The sequence below is a fragment of the Cinclus cinclus genome, chromosome Z (genome assembly GCF_963662255.1).
Source record: "Cinclus cinclus chromosome Z, bCinCin1.1, whole genome shotgun sequence".
NCBI lineage: Eukaryota > Metazoa > Chordata > Aves > Passeriformes > Cinclidae > Cinclus > Cinclus cinclus.
The window spans coordinates 68,906,041-68,927,579 of record NC_085084.1 but is presented as its reverse complement, the minus strand read 5'-3'; the positions used below and the strand labels follow the sequence as shown (position 1 = coordinate 68,927,579).

Below are 21,539 nucleotides of genomic sequence, written 5' to 3'. Positions count from 1 at the left end.
TCTGGAAAGCCTGGTAATTAAATGGGAATTGTCATGCTGCAAGAGAGCTTTGGGCTTCTTCAGGGCTTTCTGACTCAGATCATCAGTGATGGAATCAGATGCTTTTCAAATTCTTGATGGCATTTTTGTGAGGTATCTGAAGTACTTTTGCATTGGCAAAGCTAACCTATCTTAAGTGGAGACGTGGACCATGGAGGGAACCTCTACTGCTCAAATCCAGAGATACAGTATGCCATTTAGCTCTTGGGTTGTGAAGCATGCACTGTAGGGAAATTGCTTAGTCTCTTATGTAGCTTTTTTGGCATACTCAGTTCTACTCACTCCAAGTTTAAAGCAAAAGAAAGTCTTTGCAGGTGGGAAAATAACTTTTATCCTCTTACCCATTACCCTGAAAACTTGGTTAACAAGTGAGAAGAAGCGGAGCGATAAGGAATTTCTACAAAATGCTGGTAAGACATACTAAAGAGTATTTTTTTAAAGATGTTTTAATTATGTTGCAGATATTTCTGAAAAAATATGACTGGTTAGTAATTCAGCTTAAAATTTTTGCAGAAGTTGTTGGTTTTACTTATGAGTTCATTTTCTGGATGTGCACATAAATTCACATATAAAAATAGGTAACTGTTTTCCTACATAGGCCAACATCTGTATAAATCATGTATTTGAAGTTTTTATTGAGTATCATATTATCCAGGCAGAAGCTGTTTTAAAATAAATATTTTCGCTTGCATTAGTATTTTATTTTTTTGTTCTTCTGGTTTGTATTTTTTCTTAGGATCACATTTTTATTGCTGCATTGACTGTATTTAAAAGCATTCTTGAATCAACTCATCCTTCATCTGTTGAGTCAGAAGTTGAAGATCTCTCTAATGACCGCTTCCAATACAAATTCTTACTTTTTTATCACCATTTAGTAAACACAATTGCACATTGTTCTCTCCTTTGATTTTTTTTTCCTACAGCAATAGAAAACTGAAAGGAAATACATAGTATATCAAGTTGAATTTATTTGATGATTGATTTATCTCTATTTTATTAGAAAATATATGACCATAATTTCTGTCCTGTAAGTAAAGGCCAAACATATAAAGGTCAAAACACTGATTACAGGGATGGACTTCTAGAGACAACAAGCTGAAACCAGTTGTGAAGTAATATGAATATATTCCAGTTGTGAACCAGCTTTTTTAGAGAGAGATTTTTGAAGCTGTCAACTTTAACCAGCTATGTAGATAAATGAAAATAAACCCATTTTATCCAATGGTGGTACTAAGGTGTATTTTATTGATTACATTGAAACAGCTGTAGCCCCATCAGCCCTTTACATTCCCACCAGGAAGTAATGACTGCGCTACTGTTAGGAAAGAGCCTCCTAAAACACAGTTAAGGTTTAAAAGCTATATGCACTAATTAACAAAATACAGTGAACATTTAAGCTGTTAATAGCCGCAACATCCCTGATGCATAGACCTTCAATATGCTAACACTGCATAACAGTTCTCTATTGTGCATCTCTTTAATGAGGGTAACTGTGTCAGTACTTTTCTTGCATCGCTACCTGCTGTGTATGGAAATTATGTACACTATTTAACACTTTCTTTCAACTTCTAAAGTGCATGCATATTACATGGAGGCATTACATCCTGCTTTAGGGTAAGGGGCAGCTTTTAACAGGTCTGATTTCCTTGTAGTTTCTTAAGTGCAACTTTTCTTCTTCTAAAAAGCATGCACTAACAGGGATTTTGCTCTAAATTTGCATTTCTTGATTGGGGATTTACTTCTGTTTTTCTCTCATGTGTCTCACCCCACTTGTAACTGTATGGGCAAAGATCTGTTACAGAAATAATTTTCTCTATAAAGGAGATGTGAAGAATAGAGAACATGCTTCACAATGAAGGCAGGCATTGGTTGAATTTCTTGATACTGTTCTCAGTAGTAGACCATACAGTAGTGTGATAGAAACTGTCAAGTTAAACTTTAAACCACTACATTTTGCCTTTTTTTTTCACCCTCACCTTTGATGAATAAACAGAAATCTAAATAGTTTGCTAAATTTTAAACCTTAAAGTTAAATGCTGCTCCACAACTACCATTCAGTAGGGAATTAATTAATTGGTAGTTGTGAGGTGAAAGGAAAAGAACACTAGAAAAGGAATGATAATGGGATTTAAATCTTAGTATTCTTTGCTCTAGCTTCCAGCCCTGAGACATTTTTACTTAATTAAAACTGAATTCACTATTGATGTTTCATATGCTGTAGTGACAATTTTTCTTAGGATTTCATAATTTTAAAAATTCACCAGTTACCAGTTCCTAAGATGTTGCTGTACATCCAAAGGGGGTACTCAACAGCTCAGACCTTAGAATATTTGCTGTCCAGGTGAGATTAGGAATTGACCAAGGTGTTCCTGCCTCACAGTAGCAATTCCACTACCTGTGTGTAAGTAGTTTCCTAGTTCCCTGCAGGATCTTCCCTGATCTGCTGCCTTGGGTCTTTTGCAGCTTCAATGGATAAGGGAGCTTTGAGAAAAAGCCACATATTTAACATCAATTGAAACCATTTCCAAAAGCTGAAGATTGTGAAACAAGTGGTACCTGAATTTGAGAACTCTCTTGGGGCCTTTTCTTGAAATTTTCTTAATTTGTACTTTAAAAAAAGCTTTTTAAGATTTTCAGATGGGCAAAAAGTATAGTATAATTTTAAATTTTCTTCTTCCTGTAAAACAGTGACCTTAAAAAATTCATTTAAATCATATGCTTATGGTTTACTTTGTAAATACACATCACTCTTAATGAATGTGAAAAGTAAGTACTTTATTAAAACGGCATGAGAAACACACAAAAAGTACAGAAATTATTTCTAGTGCACAGGAGTAGCCTGAATTTTGGCTTTCACTTCAGATATGAAGACCTCATCCTGAAATGCTGATTAAGGCTCTTGGTGTCCGTGATCAAAAGTGGATTTTATAGACTATAAATCATTGGTAATGAATAATTCACCAAGATAATATTGAAATACTCTGTGTAGCTTTGCAAGACAATCTTTTTTATTGTGACTTATGTTAGGATTGTATTGTAAATAATCAGAACTGCAAACTGAATAAAATATGTTTGAAAAACATGCCATCGCTGAACTACAAGTAAATTTCAATATGCTATTTATTTAATAGTATATACAAAATTGAACTAACCAGGGGAATAGCTACAAAGTTCTTTATCCTAGGTAGTGTCTATCTGTTAGTACTTTTGTCTGCTTTCTTTCCAAGCTCTTTCATGCTTGTTCTCTTGTTTTCCACTGAGAAATAGTGTCTGTATGAGCAGTTGCTTATGGTAGTAAAGTAGGGAAGCGTTACTATAATGAATATTATTCTGAGATAAATCAGATTGTTTCATTTGTTTGGTTACCCTCTCATTTTCTGAATGCAGATAAACTAAGACTGTAATAAGGCTGTAATCTTATTCTTCACTAATTGATTTTCTTGCATGTTTTTTAATATGAGCATTGTGATTTTCTAGTAAAGTGCTTGAAATACATGCATTGTAGAAAACTATTTTTAAAAGTCCTCTCAAAAAGACCTAGCCACTTGTCTGTGTGTACAAGCAGGATTTGCTTACTTATGCTTTGGATGAGCTAGAAAGTATACTTTCTCTAAATATTTTTGGGGTAAAAGAAAAACAATTTGCACGATCTTCTGTAATTCAGATTTTTTTCTGTCTTGTTCAAGATAATGGCACTGTTTGTCATTTTGTCAATTTGAAGAACATTGCAGCTACAATGAAGTCTCTTATGAGTACTAGTAGCAACATCAATCTATTTTTATAAAATACACTCTTCGCGCCTGACTGTCCCAGCTTTCCTCTAATTTTCTTAATATTGATATATGGAGAAACCGAAGTGTAAACCCAGCTATTTGATTTCCTTTTTTTTTTAACATCTTTTTATTTACTGAGATAACATCTATACAGCTAAGACATATTGCTACAGGAAAAAAAATACAGTATTAATAAATAATACATTTTTGTTCTTGTGATTATTTCTTGGCAGAAAAATTATACTGAACAATATATAATCTGTCAGTGCTGAAATTGGGACTTAGGTGTTTCAACTGTTTCATTTTTAAGTTTGTAAGAATTTGTTTACTTGTCCATCAGAATGCAGGCTAAATGGTTGGTATTTTTTGCAAGTGTGTCAAGAAAAAATGCCTCTCTGTTTTGAGTCTTGGCAGGGTACTGAGAAGTGCAAAATCACAGATTTTTGTTTTTCTTTTCAGTGTTGTAGTTTAAACTAACAAAAACACAATTTAGCAGCTTTCCCCATAATTTGCCGGTAATCACTTTTATAAATACCAGTTTTCTGTGACTTTTGGCAGAGATGTAACTAGAAAATTTGGGGATGTGCTGCAGGCTTCTAATGAAGTGGTTTAAAGATGTAAAAGGACTGGTGAGAAGGATGTTTTCTACTTACTACTGTGAAGTCGTGTTCCAGTTGTTATTCCTATTTGCTGTTCTCTAGTGTTTTCCTCAAATCACATATTCAAAGAGATGCTGGTTTAATGGTGTGTGGAATGTGTTACACCATTTTATTTGTAGTATCTCATACAAGCAAGTACAGAAGAATATTAAGCATGTAAAATTTAATGGTGTGTGGAATGTGTTACACCATTTTATTTGTAGTATCTCATACAAGCAAGTATTGAAGAATATTAAGCATGTAAAGTACTGGGAAAGTGTATTGAGCCTTTAGAGCAGGACAACAGGGAAGTTCTCAAGGAGTTCTTGCAACTGCAATGAATGCTCAGACATTATGGTTGCTACAGTACTGCCTCAGCTGTGAAATACAAACTGATGAATAGAAATGCTGAACCTACCAGTGCTTGTTTTGGATGCTGACACTTCCTTTGCATAATGGCAGTCAGCAGTCTAAAAAGTATTATAGTGGACTTAGCTAGATTCCAGTAATGTGATGGTTTCTGCTTCTGTTAGAGCTACTTTTCTCCACTTTCAGATTCTCTTTAGTTTTTTGCAAAACTGCTTGTGAAGAAAAGATTTTCTTTAAATGGAAGCTTTCATGAAATCTTTGTTATTGTCAAACTCTGTTTCCTGTTTACAGTGTTTGGTTTTCTTTTTAAAAATGCAGTTCTTTAGGTGTTTTTTTCAGCTTCTTTATTAATCATTCTGCAGGATGGCTATATGGAAGAATATGTTATGAGTAATGCCATGTTGTTCACCGTTAACTGTGATAGTGCAAAATGATTGTGAAGCCTGAAAGAAAACTGTATCCTGTGTGATATGAAGTTTCCTAAGGGCAAATATGCTTTTTCCCCCTGTTCTGCCTGTAGCTGTTAGATAAATGTTGTCTGACCATGTTTAGTTCATCCTGCTCCACTTTTCCATGTGCAATTTACATAGCAGATTCTGTTCTCTTGCATTTCCTTAAAAAATATTGCACTGAAATGTAGAACCATAAATGTTCTGATCCTGACTTACAGTTAAGCAGCTGAGCACATTAAATAAAAAACCTTTTTCACAGCCACTACTTTGTGGGTATTATGCAAGATGTTCTGTACTTTGATATAACAACTTCTAAATAGAGTGAATTGCAACATGAATTTATAGCAAAACTTTTCGTAGTTAGTCTGGTAAAACATGTTGGAGGTGGGGAAGAGAGCAAGCTGTTGTAAACTCCTATAAAGTACAGAAAACTTCTGCTTTCCATTCTAACAAGTGTAAAACTGTTGAGGTTAAGTAGGTGGGGCAACCGGAAGTAATTGCTAAGGCCAGTGGCATTTTTGTGGTTTCATAAAGGCAGAAGCTAATTATTCAGTTTTTATTTAAGTGAAATGATGCCAAAAAGGAGGTTCCTGTGGAGCAGCTGCACTCCTTCAGTGTTACCCTAATTTACCACAGACACAACTGTCACAAATAGAACTTTTAAACTTGATATATAGCCACGAAAGTAAGGAGCCCTTTGTCTGGAATGCATGCAGAAGAACTCCTTTATACAAATCAACCGGCAGATGACGGACAATGATGAAAATTTGATTCTTTGAAGTCATAATGGTCATTGAAATGTGTGAAATTCTGGTATTGAAAAGAGAGCAGCTAGCAAGACTCTAAATCCTGGGTGGTTGCTGGAAGCTTGCTGGGAGGTTTTTCTGTGTTTTGACATCAACTTCCCATTGCTTGTTCCCTGTTTCCTTTATTTAAAAAAAAAAGGGGGGGGGGGGAGTGCTAAACTGTAGGTAGTTAACAGTGGTTATGTACAGTTTCTGTCTTCATGGCGAAGGAAATGCCATAGAAGAAACATGACACCTTTATGCACACCTGACCCATCTATTCAAAACCATTTGTTTTCAGAACTACTTTCATTTTGTCTCTCTCCTTTAATTAGAGAGTTCCATTTCTCATCCCCTTTGGAATTCCTGCTATTAGTGGAGTACTTAAAAAAAGGAAATTCTCATTTCCTTTAAAAGTCATCTTCATGGTGAATAGTGCTTTCATTGACACTGCCTCTGTGAATCAGTTTTTCTTATTGCTGCATAGCACATTTTGTTTGTTACTACCCTTCCCAGAACAGCTTTATCAGGCTTTCCACTATGACAAACATTCTTAAAAAATGTAAGTTGTAATAAAGAAAAAACATTGTAAGAAATTTTATGTGATTTCTGCTGTTTAATAAAAAAGTGGTTTGTTCCTTTGAGCTTATTCCAAGGAGAGACAAAATGCCTCAAAATTAGTATTAAAATTTTCTTGAGTTACAAAAAAAAAAAAAATTAAAAAAATCTGAGTTTACTATTCAAATAATGTATACATTAAGAAAAACAGAATGTCAGAATGCACCTTTTAGGTGCCTGTTTTTAAAATGCCATTAATTTTTAGTAAACCTATACAGTTCAAATCTCAAGTCTTTTATATTGTCATCTAATATCTTTAAGATTTTGAATGCTGAACACCTCACTAGTATCTTAATATGCTAATACAGCAAAATTCATTAAGGAACACTTAAAAAAAAGATAGTAATGTGAAACCAGCTGTCAAAAATATCTTTGTTTTGGAAAGTTGGTTCACAGGTAGTTTCAGTGAGAACTTAAACTCAGAACAAAGCATTGAAGACCCAGTAAAGAGTTCAACCCAATGCAGCATAGTTCTTTTCAAGTATTATATTGTTTTAATGGCATCTTGGAGCGGGAGCTTTAGCCCATTGAAATGTCGCTTAAAGGACAGGTTCTTCTGTCACTAGCTGGAGCTCTGTGGATGAAATGATCACAATAGAGTGTTGTAATGCATTTTAAAAGTGTGAGAAATCAGTTTGTCTAGACTAAGAGTGCGCCTACAGGGAATAGGAATCTTAGAGCTTCTGTGCTCTTTAGGTGTCAAGTATGTGATAGACGCCAAGCCTTTTTATTCCATATCTTTGGCAACAGCTCAGCTATGCTACAGTACCTTACATGTCTACAGCAAGCAAAATCAGTGATTTTATGTCAGGACAACTTGAGCTTCAGCAACCAGAAACTCATTGTCCTAACAACTGTCTGTTCAATTGCCAGCTTTTAAAATGGGGAAGATATCAATAAATAATTGCTTGATTCCCAGAAGGCATGAAAACTGTAGCTATAATGAAAGTAAGTTTGGAGAGCTAGCAACACCATGTAGATATTTCAGTTTTGGAAAGCAGGCAGGTTTTGATTTTTAATTTTCAGTTTGAAAAGACTTTTATGGGATTAATCCTGTATTATTAGTGAAATAACCTTGATTTAGAGCCAACTGAGTGCCCAAAAAACATTGCTTGAAGGTTTTGTCTGGGGTTTTGGTTTTACTCTCATCCAGATAAACAAGTCTAGACATTTCTTTACTATGGTTGTCTCATAAATAAATAGAGTATTTGCTGATTTTAATCCTCCTTTTAGGTTGTGTTCTGTATGCACTGTGTAATATTTTTATGTTTTTCTGGTGTTAAGTCTTCAAAAGAGAAAATAGTATATGTCCATAATGTTATTTAATGTAGTATCTTTATTTTAATAGCTCCAGATTATTCTGGAAGAATTCAAAAACTTCTAAATCTGAAGCATACAATTCATCATGAACTTATGAGATGCTGAGAGTAATAATAGTAAAAAAATAAAATCATTTTGAGTTATTTTGAAGTTTATATATCTAAAAGTATTTTATGATAACAACCCCAGCACTTTTGCACATACCATTGTTTAGGAGCAGAAAAATATTTTTTTTGTGAATATTACTGCATCTTCTCCTGTTTGTTAAATGCAGAAATAAAGGCTAATATTTCAGCCTATTTGTATAAATAAGCAAATTGAAACATTGAATCCCCACCAAACTTTACTGAAGGTAAAAACTCCTTAAACAAAGCGCTTTGCCAATTCAAATCAGAAAAACTTAAGCAAATTCCCTCCTAAACTGAAGTTTAAGATTCAGCAGTGAGAAATGCCGATCTGTCAGAAGGTATTTTTACATAGGTGTTCCAACATTCCAGTAGCTGGTACTGCTTCTCTTTCATATCACTGCTAGACTCATATTGAAAATAAGCATGACTTGGTCCTAATGAAAGCATTTATAATGGAATTGTTAAGATACTTTGACAGTTTGTTGTGGTAGTTTGGGTAGAAATGTCAGAAGTTGGAAAGCTAGTGTAGATCCTTGTTTGTTGCCCCTGCTGTCCTCATTACAAATGCAAGTCAAATGCTTTAAACTTCCTCCCTTTTACAATTTTAAGGGACTGATCTCCTAAATTTTCTGAAGTAAAATTGAAAATGGGAACCTCTGCATTTGAAAAGATGGTCTAGTGACTGCATCAGGAAGTTTCAAGTTTGTCACAAAGCAAAATCTCAAAGTTAGTAGGTACATTTTATGTAAAATGACAGTGTTCTATTTAAAACTTTTCGTTCAAGTCATGGCAATACTGTCAGGATGAGTTCAATATGCCCAAAGTTTTGCTGCAGTTTTCTGGACTTTTACCAGTTTATTACTTGTTCCAGAAGAGAGACAAGAGCAGGGAAGAAAAGGAAGGCAGGGGACGGGAGGGCAGGGAGGGAGACTGAGGAGCTCCCACTGGCCTTTTAAGTATGTAAGGAACAGGAGTAGTTTAACCTCCTTAGAGATGGATTTGATGTTTGCTTTCAGTCTTTACTAGGGTGAACTGACAGGTTAATTTTGCATAATTACTGTTTAGTTTTTAGCAAGAATGTTCACTTTAATTATATCAGATGCTGCTGAGGGTAACTTTTCACAGCAGTTCTTGTAAGGTATTTCCCTATTATATGCTTGTTAAAAGTCAGTTAATATTTTAGGCTGATTTGAAAGATTTATCTTCATTAGCTTTATTTGGAAGGCTCATCCCTCCCTAGTAAAGGAGTGTATCCTACTACTGGTTATGTACAATGCTACAAATCTTTTTTTTCTTTGAAGGTTGGAATCTCCTAAATAATTTTGTCCTTCACAAATACACTGAAGAATGTTACCAAGCATCAAATGTCCCTCTCTTCATCTTGAACATCCAGAGAACTATCAAATGCTGAGTCATAATTTGAAATATGAAGAGCGGGTCAACTTTATATAATAACTGATGGCTGGAGAGATAAGAGCTGAATTCTAGTACCTTCTCTGCAGTCCCAAACAATCACTGACATATTGTGCCAAAGATGTTGCTTTCTGCCTCTTCCTTCGTGCTAAGGATAGCTTCTTCAGCCAGCATAGGTGTTGGTGTCTCTTAATAATAGATAGAGATAAGCCCAAGGGAAAGCACTTACACTGCAGCACATACTTGGCTGGCAAGTACTTTGGTAAAATAGTCCTGTTCATATGAGGTTCAGGCTTCTAATGCTACTGTAAAATTTTGGAATTTGTCAGTGTTTCAGTACACACTAATATTTTCCTGAGGAAGAAGGTGTTTGCAGTTTTCCACATTTGCTTTAGCTGGTGGAAGTTGAAGCAGTCCTGACTTAGCAGCTGTGGACAGAGAAGGATGGGAGGAAATGTCCTGTCCCTCCTCTGGCTCTAGCTGTTTTGTAGATGGGAGCTATGCAACTCAGGTAACTGATCCAAGCAAAACCTAGCTCAGCCAGGGGAAGCAGAATAAAAGCAGCCCTAACATGTATCACCTTCAGTTGTGTTCAGCTGAAGTCATAACATATTTTTCTAATTTTTTTTTCAGCTTTTGTGGCTTTAAAAATAAAGCATGAAATTATGTAAAAAGCATAAGCAGTATTTTTTTACAAGTCTCTTACAAACCCTTTTTTAAGTTGCATTATGGTTTTTTTTTAGGATATCACTACTTTAACTGGTGTTCCAGATGAGCACATCAAAACCAGAAAAGTTCACATTTTTGTTCCAGCACGTAATGCAATGCAGTCAGGAGCTAACAATACAAAGAAATGGAAGATGGAATTTGATAACAGGGAGCGCTGGGAGAACCCTTTAATGGGCTGGGCATCTACGTGAGTACTTACTGAATTTGAAAATACTTTTCTTCTATATTTGACTCTCACTAGTAATCTAAATTTGAAATATCCTTTCTATATCCTTTCTACCTTTAAATCTGATTGTATTATAACAGTCCTTATAGTAAGTGGTTGAGTTTGTTTGTTGTATGATTTATGATGTGTTATGTTTAAAAGCAGATTCTTGAAGCTCATTACATCATCTGGAAGAGTTTGAAAAAGATTTTAACAACTAGTTACACTGTGGTGATGTTACTGTGTGGCAGCATCAGGGCCAGAAGGTCATTAGTTACATAAAGTAGTAAATCATTTTCAGCTCTCAGTTGCATCTTCTAAACAAAACCCACAATACTTGCAGTTTATTTTTGTCCTGAGGATCTAAAATTTGGAGTCATAACTAATTTAAAAAAACACAACAAGCTCAGCTGTTTAAAATATTACTCTATTTGTTAAAATATTGTCAATATTAGCATTAAGACCTCTTAAAAACGCAAAGTTCTGCTTTTAGCGAAATATACTGTAATTGGGAGATGTAATTACAACTTGTATGCATCTAATTTTTAATTCTTCCTTTTTTCCTTATGAGAATACAGTACCTACATTTCACACTGTGGTTAGAATTTCTGTGAACTCTGAGAACTATGCCAGCAATTCTTCTGACAATATTGTAATTTTGATATGGAGCTGTCTCCTTTGAGGCATATTCAGAATAGTTAAGTATTAGACATAAACGAAAATCCACCACTAGAGGTACTTTTTCAACCTTCAGAAAGAGCACAATGTGTACTGAAAATATCTGGCTACAATGATAGTAGCACTTACCATCAAAGAATACAAAATTCTATTGAAAAAAAACTTTAAAATCTTAAACAGGATTAAACAGTTCTTCAGGATGCATTTTTTGAGATACATTAACATTCTAAATCCAGTCACAGAAATTATTTTTTTTATATATGTAACATAAATTATCCAGAAATTTAATTCAAAGTAACTCTGAAATCTAGTTCAAAGTAACTCTGAAATCAGGTCTTCCTGTTGCACTGATTTCTAATAAAAATTTGAAAAGACTCTGCATATGTTTTTATTTTTTGGGTAGGGAAACGAATATCTCATGGGTAAGCAAGCTCCAGGTAGGATAAAAAAGGTCCTCTGTTGAGAATTGACACTGTTGGGTTAAAGGTGTTGTAAATTAGTTTGTATCCATTCATTTTTAAGGCATTGTCATAAAAACTGTTAGTGTACACTCTGGTGTTACCATTCAGTGCCCAAAAATATCTAAGAGTTTCTTCTCTCGAGAGTTAATTTCTGCAAAGAAAATTCCTTAGACAATTTTCCATTTACTTTTGCATAATGTAATGGGATTAGTGGGTTAGAGCTCTTTAGAGTCTAGATATTAAAGCCCTCTTTCCTCTGAACTAAATATACTTATTTACCTGTAGGTCTTTCTTACGTTTCTGTCATTTTGCAGTCTTATTTGGGGCTGCAGTTCTTTTGCACTTGTTTCTTGGCTATTTCGGCTTTTTTTTCAATGAAAACTATCCAGTTACAAATCTAAGTAAAATGAACCCATGGCATTTATTTTTATTTGGGAAGTTTTGTTACAAGAATGCCTGAAGATGGCTCCTGAGTACACCTTTTAATACAAAGCTGTAAATAAAGAAATATGGGAAATGCAAAGTTTTCATTGTATGAGATCTCATAAAAGACCAAAACATGGAATCCTAATTTTCAGTCACTGATAGAACACATGGGTTGGGGGTAGGTATAGGAAATTCTGCAGCACTGATATTACTGACACTATCAGGACATCATGCTGGACATCATGAAATCCAGTTTTCTTACATGGATAGCTCATTTATGGAAGTAAATCAGAAATATATCTCAATTGAATGAAGGATGATTCCACATAAAACAGAACTAATAATTTCTGCACAATTCTCATTTCCCAACTGCCTCTGTCCTGGGAGACTTTTCCCATATTTGCAGGTCTGATTAGGCACTGATCCCTCACTACATTTCAAACCTAAATCTTCTTTGTCTGTTTTTAGCAATGTTGAAAAGATTTTTCTATCCCCAGTCATGGAAGAGAATAATGATAAGCAAATGTTGTCACATTACTGCAGTACACTTGATTCTCCACTGGTCATGTCATCAACTAACTCTTAGCTCCTAATTCACTTAACTGCTCTTGTAAGAGAAATCTTTAAATGCCTTTAAGAAAGCCCATCACAGTGGCTTGCAAAAGTGTAATTTCTGTCTTTGTCCTGGTTGTTTGTTTGTTTGTTTGTTGTGTGGTTTTTGTTTGTTTGTTTCTGATTTTTATATTGGAGAATATATTGGATATATAGTGAATTCCATTTTTCCATGTGTACATCAGATAAAATTACACTGCTGTCTTTGCTGGAAGCAAGATTCCCCCTTTTCCCCTCCCCCTTCTCCAGTCACAAGCTTTGCCCTTTATTGTAGAGAGTTCAGCGTATCTTCAGTCTTTTCTCTTCATTTATCCTTCTAGCTTCAAAGAGAGAGCAGTTGAGAGACAGCTCCTTCAATAGTTTTTGCAATTTGGTCTTGTCTTTCCAGTTGTCTCCCAGGCTCATAGGCGGTGTTGTCTCAGGGAGGTTTTATCTATCTTTGTGTTGCTACAACCAGTATCTCATTTCTCTAAGAGTTAGAGCTCCTATGTTTTTTTCCCCCATCCTTTATCATGGTTCATAAATTGAGCTTTTATAGCAACAAATAAGGCAATTTTTTGTTTTAACTGAGAATCAAATTTGTTTCAAAAACTTTATGGTGTTTCATTCATGATGTTGAGGAATACCTGGTCATCTAAAACTAACCACTATGTAATTAGTTAACCAGTGGTTTGCATTTTGGAGCTTCATTTTCATTTGTGGCCTGTGATCTGCTTGCTGTGTAGGAATGAATTGTGTGGTACATGTGACCTCAGCCAAAGCAGAACTCTCAATATTTTTGAATGTACTTTTCAGTTTCTGGTTACTTTGTTCACTGCTCACTTCAGTATTCTGCTCTTTTCTGTCTGAGATTATTCTTCCTATAGCTGCTCTACAGACTCTTGGTCTCCTTGAAATGTTCAGAATTAGCTTAAGCCTCCTCATCTTGCAAGAAGAGAGGGATTTTACACATTTAAATTAAAGAGTCTTGCAGAGCACTTACGATATCCTTAGCAAGTGGTTAGACATGTTTGTCTAACAACCCAATTAATTTTTGCAAGTAGTCATGAGGGAAGTTTAACACAATGGAAGAGTAAAACAATACTTTGCCGAAAGTAAGTGTTGACCCTAAAAATAATTTTTAAAAATCCTTTTGAATGTTTGTGAATTGGCGTACTACAGTGACCTGTATAATACAGGCTTTGATTTAACATTTGAGATGCAGATACAATTTTTTTCTATGTTCAGTATGTCTAAAAATTGTTATCTGATTACTTACAGAGCTGATCCTTTATCCAACATGGTTCTTACTTTCTCTACTAAAGAAGATGCCATTGCTTTTGCTGAAAAAAATGGTACGTATTATATGTATGGGCTGTGAGGGATTCATCCTTCCACAGGCAATCTTAATCTCTAAGTATTAACAACAGAATAAGTGCAGGATAAATACCTTCCCTCTGTTCTGCAGAATTAATAGACCACTAGTGTTATACATGAGGAGGAGGAAAATGGGAATAGGGGATATTTCCAGGGGTGCTGGAGGCATTAAATCTAGACTTTCCACTTTCTAAAAAGGTGTTTTCAGCCATTAATATTATTAAAATGTGGTATATTAAAATGCTTTTGCAAGTATCTCTGTTTTGAATGAGAGCTAAATGAGACCTTGCTCAGGTCTTCGAGGAAGGTTAATAGTTCAGGTGTATCCCAGGCTTGGTGTACCAGATGCATGGCAGTGTGTGATTTTTGCCTGAATGCATAACATGAGCATCTCAGTTCTTGCTAAGGGAAACTTTCTGAATTCTTTTAAATGTTTGATAATCAGAAAAACTGAAATTAAATTACTACCAAGTAAGCATGTTGGACTTAATTTTTGGCTATGTTGCTGCACAGATTTATGGTAAAAGGAACCCAAGAGGATCATCAGGTCCAACTTACTGCTCCTCACTTGACTGCCTAAAAGCAAACCATATGACTAAAAGCATCACCCAGATGCTTACTGAAGTCTGAGAGGCTTGGTGTACTGGTCATTTCCCTGGGGAGCCTGTTCCCATGACCATGCTCTCTCAGTGAATACGTTTTTCCTACTGTTGAGTCCAGACTTCTCCAGATGCAGTTTCATTCCATTCTTTGTGTCCTGTCACTGGTCACCAGAGAGGAGATCAGCACATCCCCTTGCTGCTCCCCATGAGGAGCGTGTAGACTTAGGATGTTATGCCTAACTCTCCCCAGCGTTAGAGTCTAAACACATACACTTGATGATTATTCTTACTTGTGAAAAAGACAATAGAAAATTCAGTATCATCACTTAATAATTTTAAGCCAGTGTTATATCAGAGGCAATGTATCTTTAGACGTCCTTAGTTAGGATTGTATTTCCTGACAGAATTATGGCACCACAAACAGTACGCTTAATCTCAGCCTTTTGAATGTTTAGCGGTCCTTTTTAGTGTTAGCATGAATTTTTTGCTGCTCTCTTTTCTTGTTCTTTTTTTTTTCCTTTTAAATCAACTCCATTTTCCTTATAAAGTTAAGCTTGATGCTTAGTATTTATGAATGTGAAGATTAATTGCATTGAGATAAACCCAGGAATAATGCACATGAATCGTAAGGTTCTTCAGAAGTCTTCCCTGTGGCCTGCAGCTTTCAACTATATTTAGTCTGGGGTAAATAGTAGTTCCTTGGTCAGACCAAATTATGCAAAGTTGTTAGATGGTTGATATTGTGCACCACAAACATGGTAAGTCCATTAACCCATAAATCTAAGAAACATGGTTGAGATGTATTGCACATTAAATGGCATAAAATAACATACAAATGATCAGTCTCAAAGGCTGGGAGACAAGGGAGTCCTTGGAAATTGATATGCAATTTATTTAATTTTTGATGTGCAATTAATTTGCACTTTTTAATAGTAAAGGCTAGAATCTAATTTGTCTGTTCCTCTTTGAATGTAAATTTTTTTGGCTTAGTAATGCTGATTTTATTGAAAAATAAGTTCTGTTATCTAAGAAATTAATAGGATCACACTGGATAATCTGTGCAATTTTATTAGTGTATTTTGCTATTTTATGAACAAATGAAATTTGGGAGAATTTGGTATAGCTACATATATGCTTCTGTAGTGTTCATGTTATTTCTTGAACAATTCAGTATACAGGAGAAAAAATTAATGTAGTGACCTGCTTACGTCATCTCTTTATAGATGTTATATTTTGCCTTTTCAAAATACAGATTCAAGTAAAATGCATTTATTCATTGTAGAAAGTTTATGCCTTCACTGGGCTAGAAATTACTCCACTGTGCATGAAATCATCTAAACTAAGGCTAAGACTTGGTATTAATATTAGTAGTTGAATATTCATTTAGCTTTTGAACTTCATTTTATCATAATTGAGATGCAAAAAGCTTTTCTGTAGATGCTGGCTTGCCTAAGTTGTGATTTCATTGCTATTTATGCATATGATATGTGCATAATATTTTCTGTAGTGATAGCTTCAATATCATGTGTAGCTAGAAATACAAATTTTACATTATTTAGTTCTGCTTTTTAAGAGAACTTAGAAATTAGAAAATTAGCTTCTTAACCAAGATAGTATTGAGACATATCTAAGTCTAGGAACACTAATACTTACCTCTCTCTCTCTCTCTGTTCCTCCTGTATGAACCACACAAATTCTCCATGACAGAATTCCTTAAGAACTTGGAATGTAATTTCTGAAAATTCTAGATATTGCAGGTTAATTTGGTACAGTTGGTAAACTTCGGAGTTCTTTCTCACCTTAAGAACTTAAGGAGATAAGCTGTCTTTCTGCCTGCCCCATCTAATGTGTTTTCTAATGTTGGAGTAGCAGCTCTGGATACAGTAACAGGAAACATTGCTGTCCAAATATTACAACTGAGAATGGTCTGAGTTCTAGGCAAGGAGGAAGCATTTTTAACTGGAAGAAATTAAAAATTCTTGACTATTGATCTGTGTTTTTGTCCTGTCTGACATCACTGAAGCAGTTGTTTAAAAACTTACAGCTTAAGTAACAAGGATGGAGAGTTTTTTCTACTCCACAATAACCTTTAGTCAGGTGGTGAGGGTGTTCTTCCAGAGAAGGTGAAATCTGCTTTCTCTCTACTTGGCTTGTATGGCAGGGCTCTGAGCAAGAGTAACTTCCCTCAGCATCTGGTGTTTTTCTGAAAGTGACCTCTGCTCTCTGTTGTGAACACCTCAAAGTGCCGGTCTGAAGGAGTCTGTTCCAAAGTGTGGAACCTAATCACATGGTGGCCTCTTGCAATCATTAGTTAGATGCAACTAACCTTAAGCATTTTGGATATCTGTGGCAGTGCAAGTCGTTGTGCTGGCAGTTGCAAATCTCTTTTAGAGGCACTCGGCCCCTCTCCATCAAGTGTATAAAAAGATGAAGCAATACCTTGGGGCTGTAGATTCCATTCCAGCAGCCAAGTGTCTCAATGTTAGGTGTTACAATGCTGAATGTTGCAATACTGAAGTCTGTCTCTGGATCTAGTTCTGGCTGTTTACTCAAGCTTATATTTTTAATCAGAACAGGAGGCAAAAGCCAGTGTTCTCACAGATGGAAAGAATATGTTTTTAAAATCTCTGATCAGTGTTTCTTACAGAGAACAGTTAACTTGGAAATTAACACTGGTTAAGACTAATAAATATGAAGAAAGTGTTTGTGTGACATTTGTGAATACGCAAAACTGAGGCAGTGACATGACAACTTGTGTATCTTACAGAACATTTTGATGTGTAGGTGTATTGAGTGTTTACTGTGAGCACCTTAAGTATAAAAATTCACATATATGTTAAGCATTTTGGGGATTGCAACTTTCAGTTTTAAAACCAAGGAAGGAAAAGTACTTTCTTATGAGTGTCACTTAAAACTGCATATTTAACCACTTCTGGCTTCAACTGAAGTATCTCAACTTTGAGTGAAATATTGCAGCTAAAGAGACCAAACTTCGGAATACTGAGTGCTGCCCTGGCAACTTTCCAGGCACCTGGAGGCTGCAATCAATTTGCATTTTGATTTACATAAACACTAATGTCTCCACCTCCTCTTTTCTGACATTTTTAAGCATTTCTCTTGCTTAACTATCACATAATTTACTTGTCTTCTATCACTTCATTCCCTTTTCTTTTTATTCCTAATTTTTATGTTCTTACAAAAAATGTTAAGTATTAAACTCCTTTCTAATGTTGAAGATTTTTCTTTGCTTTTTGGTTTTGTTTTTTTTTTGATCCTCACACCCTTCTTTTTTTCTTAGCTTTCCAAGCCTTTGAGATGGATCTTTTGTATGTTATGTTATGGCATGTTTTTTCTTACTTTTCTTCATTTCATGTGCCAGTGTACACAGAGCCTGAGTGCTTCTGTGTGCTATGCAATTGTGGAGCCATGAACTTACAGGACAGTCTTCCCTGTTGAGCTTTTCACTGATGACTGTAAAGTTTTTTGCATGGAGGTCTGTAGTATGAGTCAGGTCTTGCCATCTCACACAATGATCATTTGCCACATTTATGGCATTTCATTATTCTCCTTTACCAACTAGAAGGGAGCAGATTAATGGGTGCCTACATTGAAAAACAAAGTTAAAACCTTTTAGTTGCATTTGCTGTGTATTGTATGCTGGGAATATAATTCTTGTTGTTTCTTGTTTCACCCTGCCATTACTCCCTAACCTCTAGGCTGGAGTTATGATGTTGAAGAGAAGAAGATGCCAAAACCTAAATCCAAGTCTTATGGTGCAAATTTTTCTTGGAACAAAAGAACAAGAGTGTCTACAAAATAGGTTGGCATTGGCTGTGTGACTGGGAATAAAGTCAGCTGTGCTGTATTTATAGTCCATGTATAATACATCTCTTAATCTCCTAATAAATTTGACCTTTAAACTGCAGATGCCTCTTGTGATGTCTATTTAAAATGGTTTTCATGTCTCCAATTGAACCTGTTACAAACTTCCCTAAAAATAGAGGAGATTTGAAGTGTTCATACTTCTAAAAACTTGCTGTACTAGGAATCTGTCAAAAGGAATGTTTGAAATCAGCTGCAACTTTAGGGGTTATGATTGATCTTTGATGGTAATTTTATATCTACTGTTTAAACTTCTGAAGTTTAATAAGTTCAGTAAGCTTTGTATATACAAAGTCTTTCAATAAAAGCTGGGTTTTTTTTCTTTCTATACAAAACAGTAGTGGCAGTTGAAGAGCAAAGAATGGGTATAACTTAAGACTGTTCTGTATAAATGTATATTATATAATTCCTTTCTGCTGAAATTAATACTGTCATTATTCCAGAAGCATTTATGACTGGAATAGAAAGCACTGGGTTTTGTTTTGATTGTGGAGCAGGTTTAGTCTGAAAGATTAAGACTGTAGTTGTTTCTTCGGGATGATCTTGAAAAGTGAAGCTAAGCCAGTTAAACATTCAGGAATTAAGTCAGAATACTTGGGTGCGTCACACAGTATCAGCATATACTAATTACATAATTACAGTTCTGGGTCTTTTATTGCTGGTTACATGTTTATCTGTATTGATGTTTCCTGTTGCTTAACAGGAGGTGTGATAGTATCTCAGCCTTAACAGCAAGTACATACTGTAAGCTCATTTTGTCTTAAATAGTACTAAATTATTGATTTTAAAAATGCATAATGTTATATTTGAAATAATTGTTTAGATATCTTTGGCTGTTGCTTTGTTTGCTTTAATTTAACAAGTTATGGTATTGACACATGATCAGTAAAATACATTACAAATGGAGGGGTGTACACCTTTTTCCTATGTAACTGAGAGTTTCATCCCAGCTGTCAGAAAACATACAGTTGAAAGAACGCTCTCCACGTAAGTAATGGTGTGAGTACTGTGTTAGATTTTAATTGAAAGAAAACATCTTCTATTGCCCAGGTTTTATTGTTATATGGCATATATTCTTGTTTCAGTTTTAACCAGTTCCCTGTATGCTGACTAGCATTCATGTAAGGCATTGGTTTTGACCCAATTTCAGCATAATCAACCAGCTGCATGAAATTGCTATTTTCCTATCACAGACAAAAAATGTTATTCCAGTTCATCTTCTGTTGAATTTCGGATGCTGCATTTTGCAGTGGAGCCTGAAGTCTCCCAGGAACACCAAAGTGCACCAAACTGGAATCTTAACAGCCAGAATATACTGCATCTCTTTGTATTCCAGTTCACCTTAATATGCTTATCTTACTATGAAGACAGTAAAAAGAAAAGCCATTTGTTGGAGGTTTTTCTTCTGTTTTTTTTTTTTTCCAAGCAAAGAGCAGCAAGTTCTTAATTGAATGATCTTCAACTTTCATCAGATTATCAGAATGAGAAATCCATGGTAACTTAATGCAGAAGGGACACAGCTTGGTTTTTGAAATTATATGGTCCATGGAATTGACTGATTATTGTTAGACACCTCACATTATCTTTGGACACCTAATTCATGAAATTGCTGTCAATCTATACTTCTCTACAAGTAACTGGAGAGAAGTAACTAGTAATTCTAGAAGTAACTAGAGAATTAACTAGAACCAGTTTCACATAATATGTGGTTTCTTGTTTCTTTGTTTCTCCTGGAAAGATAATGGAAATACTTAAAAGGAGAATTTGATAAATCCCCTTCTGTTTCTAAAGAAGAAATATTTTCATTTGTTTCTGTGTTTAGGATTGTGTATTATTCATGCCATCTTGAAGTCTTTAAATTGTGTTTGAGCCCTAATCTTCCTTTGATTATTTTCTTAGGACTTGGATTTTTTGATCCTGTTGCATGGTTTAAGAATGATCATGGTGAAGTGGGAATAAAATTTGATTGTAGTCACTACAGTCTTCAAACCTTAGAAGTAGTACTGAGGGCATGAACTTGGAAAGGATCAGTTGCAGCAAGAAGATATTTTAGAGATCAGGAGATCTATTAGATACTAAACTTCTTTACCCTTTCATTAATTTACCAAATTATTACAACCCTGGAAGTTTTTTTCAGCTGGAACTGAAATTGTACAAGATGATCTGGCTGTCTTTAGTTAAGTGCCTTCAGAAGTGAATGTTTCATAGGTGAACTTCAGCTTCTGTCTGTTCAGTAATGTGTTAAGTAAAATTGTTCCTGATCCTTTAATATGTCAAAAGGCACAACAAATAAACTACCATAATTGGTCATTTATGATTGAGATTAGCACTTCATCTGAAGGAGTATTAGAATGCTGAATGATATTACAAATTCATTTTGGTGGTAGCTTTAGCTGTGCTGCATTCAACTAAATAAGCTTTTATTAGGAAGAATATTTGAAACCTGTGAAAGTAACAGAATCATTACTGGGTAAAGAAAAAGTATAAAGCTCACAAGTAAACTGAATATATTCTTTACCCAGTGGAATTTGTTTGCATCTCACATGTCTTGCTGCCTTACATGGCAATAGCAAAAGAATATTAAAGAATTACTAGACAGTTGCAGTGTTGCAGAGTAATTTACCACAGATGTTACATTTACATTCTTTCACTGAGCTGTGTTAGAATTGAGGTGTTTTCTTTCCAGTTTTGTAGCTTCCATTATTGTGGAAAGCTCTGTGCAAAGAATGGTCCGATCTGAAGTACATTATGCTTTCACTTCAGTAGTTATGTTGTGTGAAGTACTGGAGGCAGCATGCTGCTGCTAGATACAAAGTCTTTTCCCATTCCTAGCAAACTGTTCCAAAGAATCACCAGTTTTCTGGAAAAGGCTCATTATCTGTCATTGCTGTCTCAGCCAGCATATCATAATGAGTTTTGGATTATTCATGTCTAAGTCTTCCTGAAAGTTCCTTCTTCAAAGAAACAAGCAACATCATGATATCTTTCCTCCCACTACTGCTTTTTACTCCCATCAACTCTACAAGGTATGTGGTATATAGGTTTAGGGGACT

At 35.0% G+C, this 21,539-nt stretch overlaps 1 protein-coding gene across 1 annotated transcript in view; it reads left to right on the top strand.

The window, feature by feature from the left end:
- Positions 1 to 18,529, top strand: part of NDUFS4 (NADH:ubiquinone oxidoreductase subunit S4) — a 47,577-nt gene extending 29,048 nt beyond the window's left edge. Inside the window, exons 3-5 of the mRNA XM_062513576.1 lie at positions 10,279 to 10,451; positions 13,907 to 13,980; positions 18,321 to 18,529. Coding sequence (XP_062369560.1) covers positions 10,279 to 10,451; positions 13,907 to 13,980; positions 18,321 to 18,424 — 351 coding nt within the window. The 3' untranslated portion in view covers positions 18,425 to 18,529. The remainder of the gene's footprint in view (positions 1 to 10,278; positions 10,452 to 13,906; positions 13,981 to 18,320) is intronic.
- Positions 18,530 to 21,539: the final 3,010 nt, after the last annotated feature.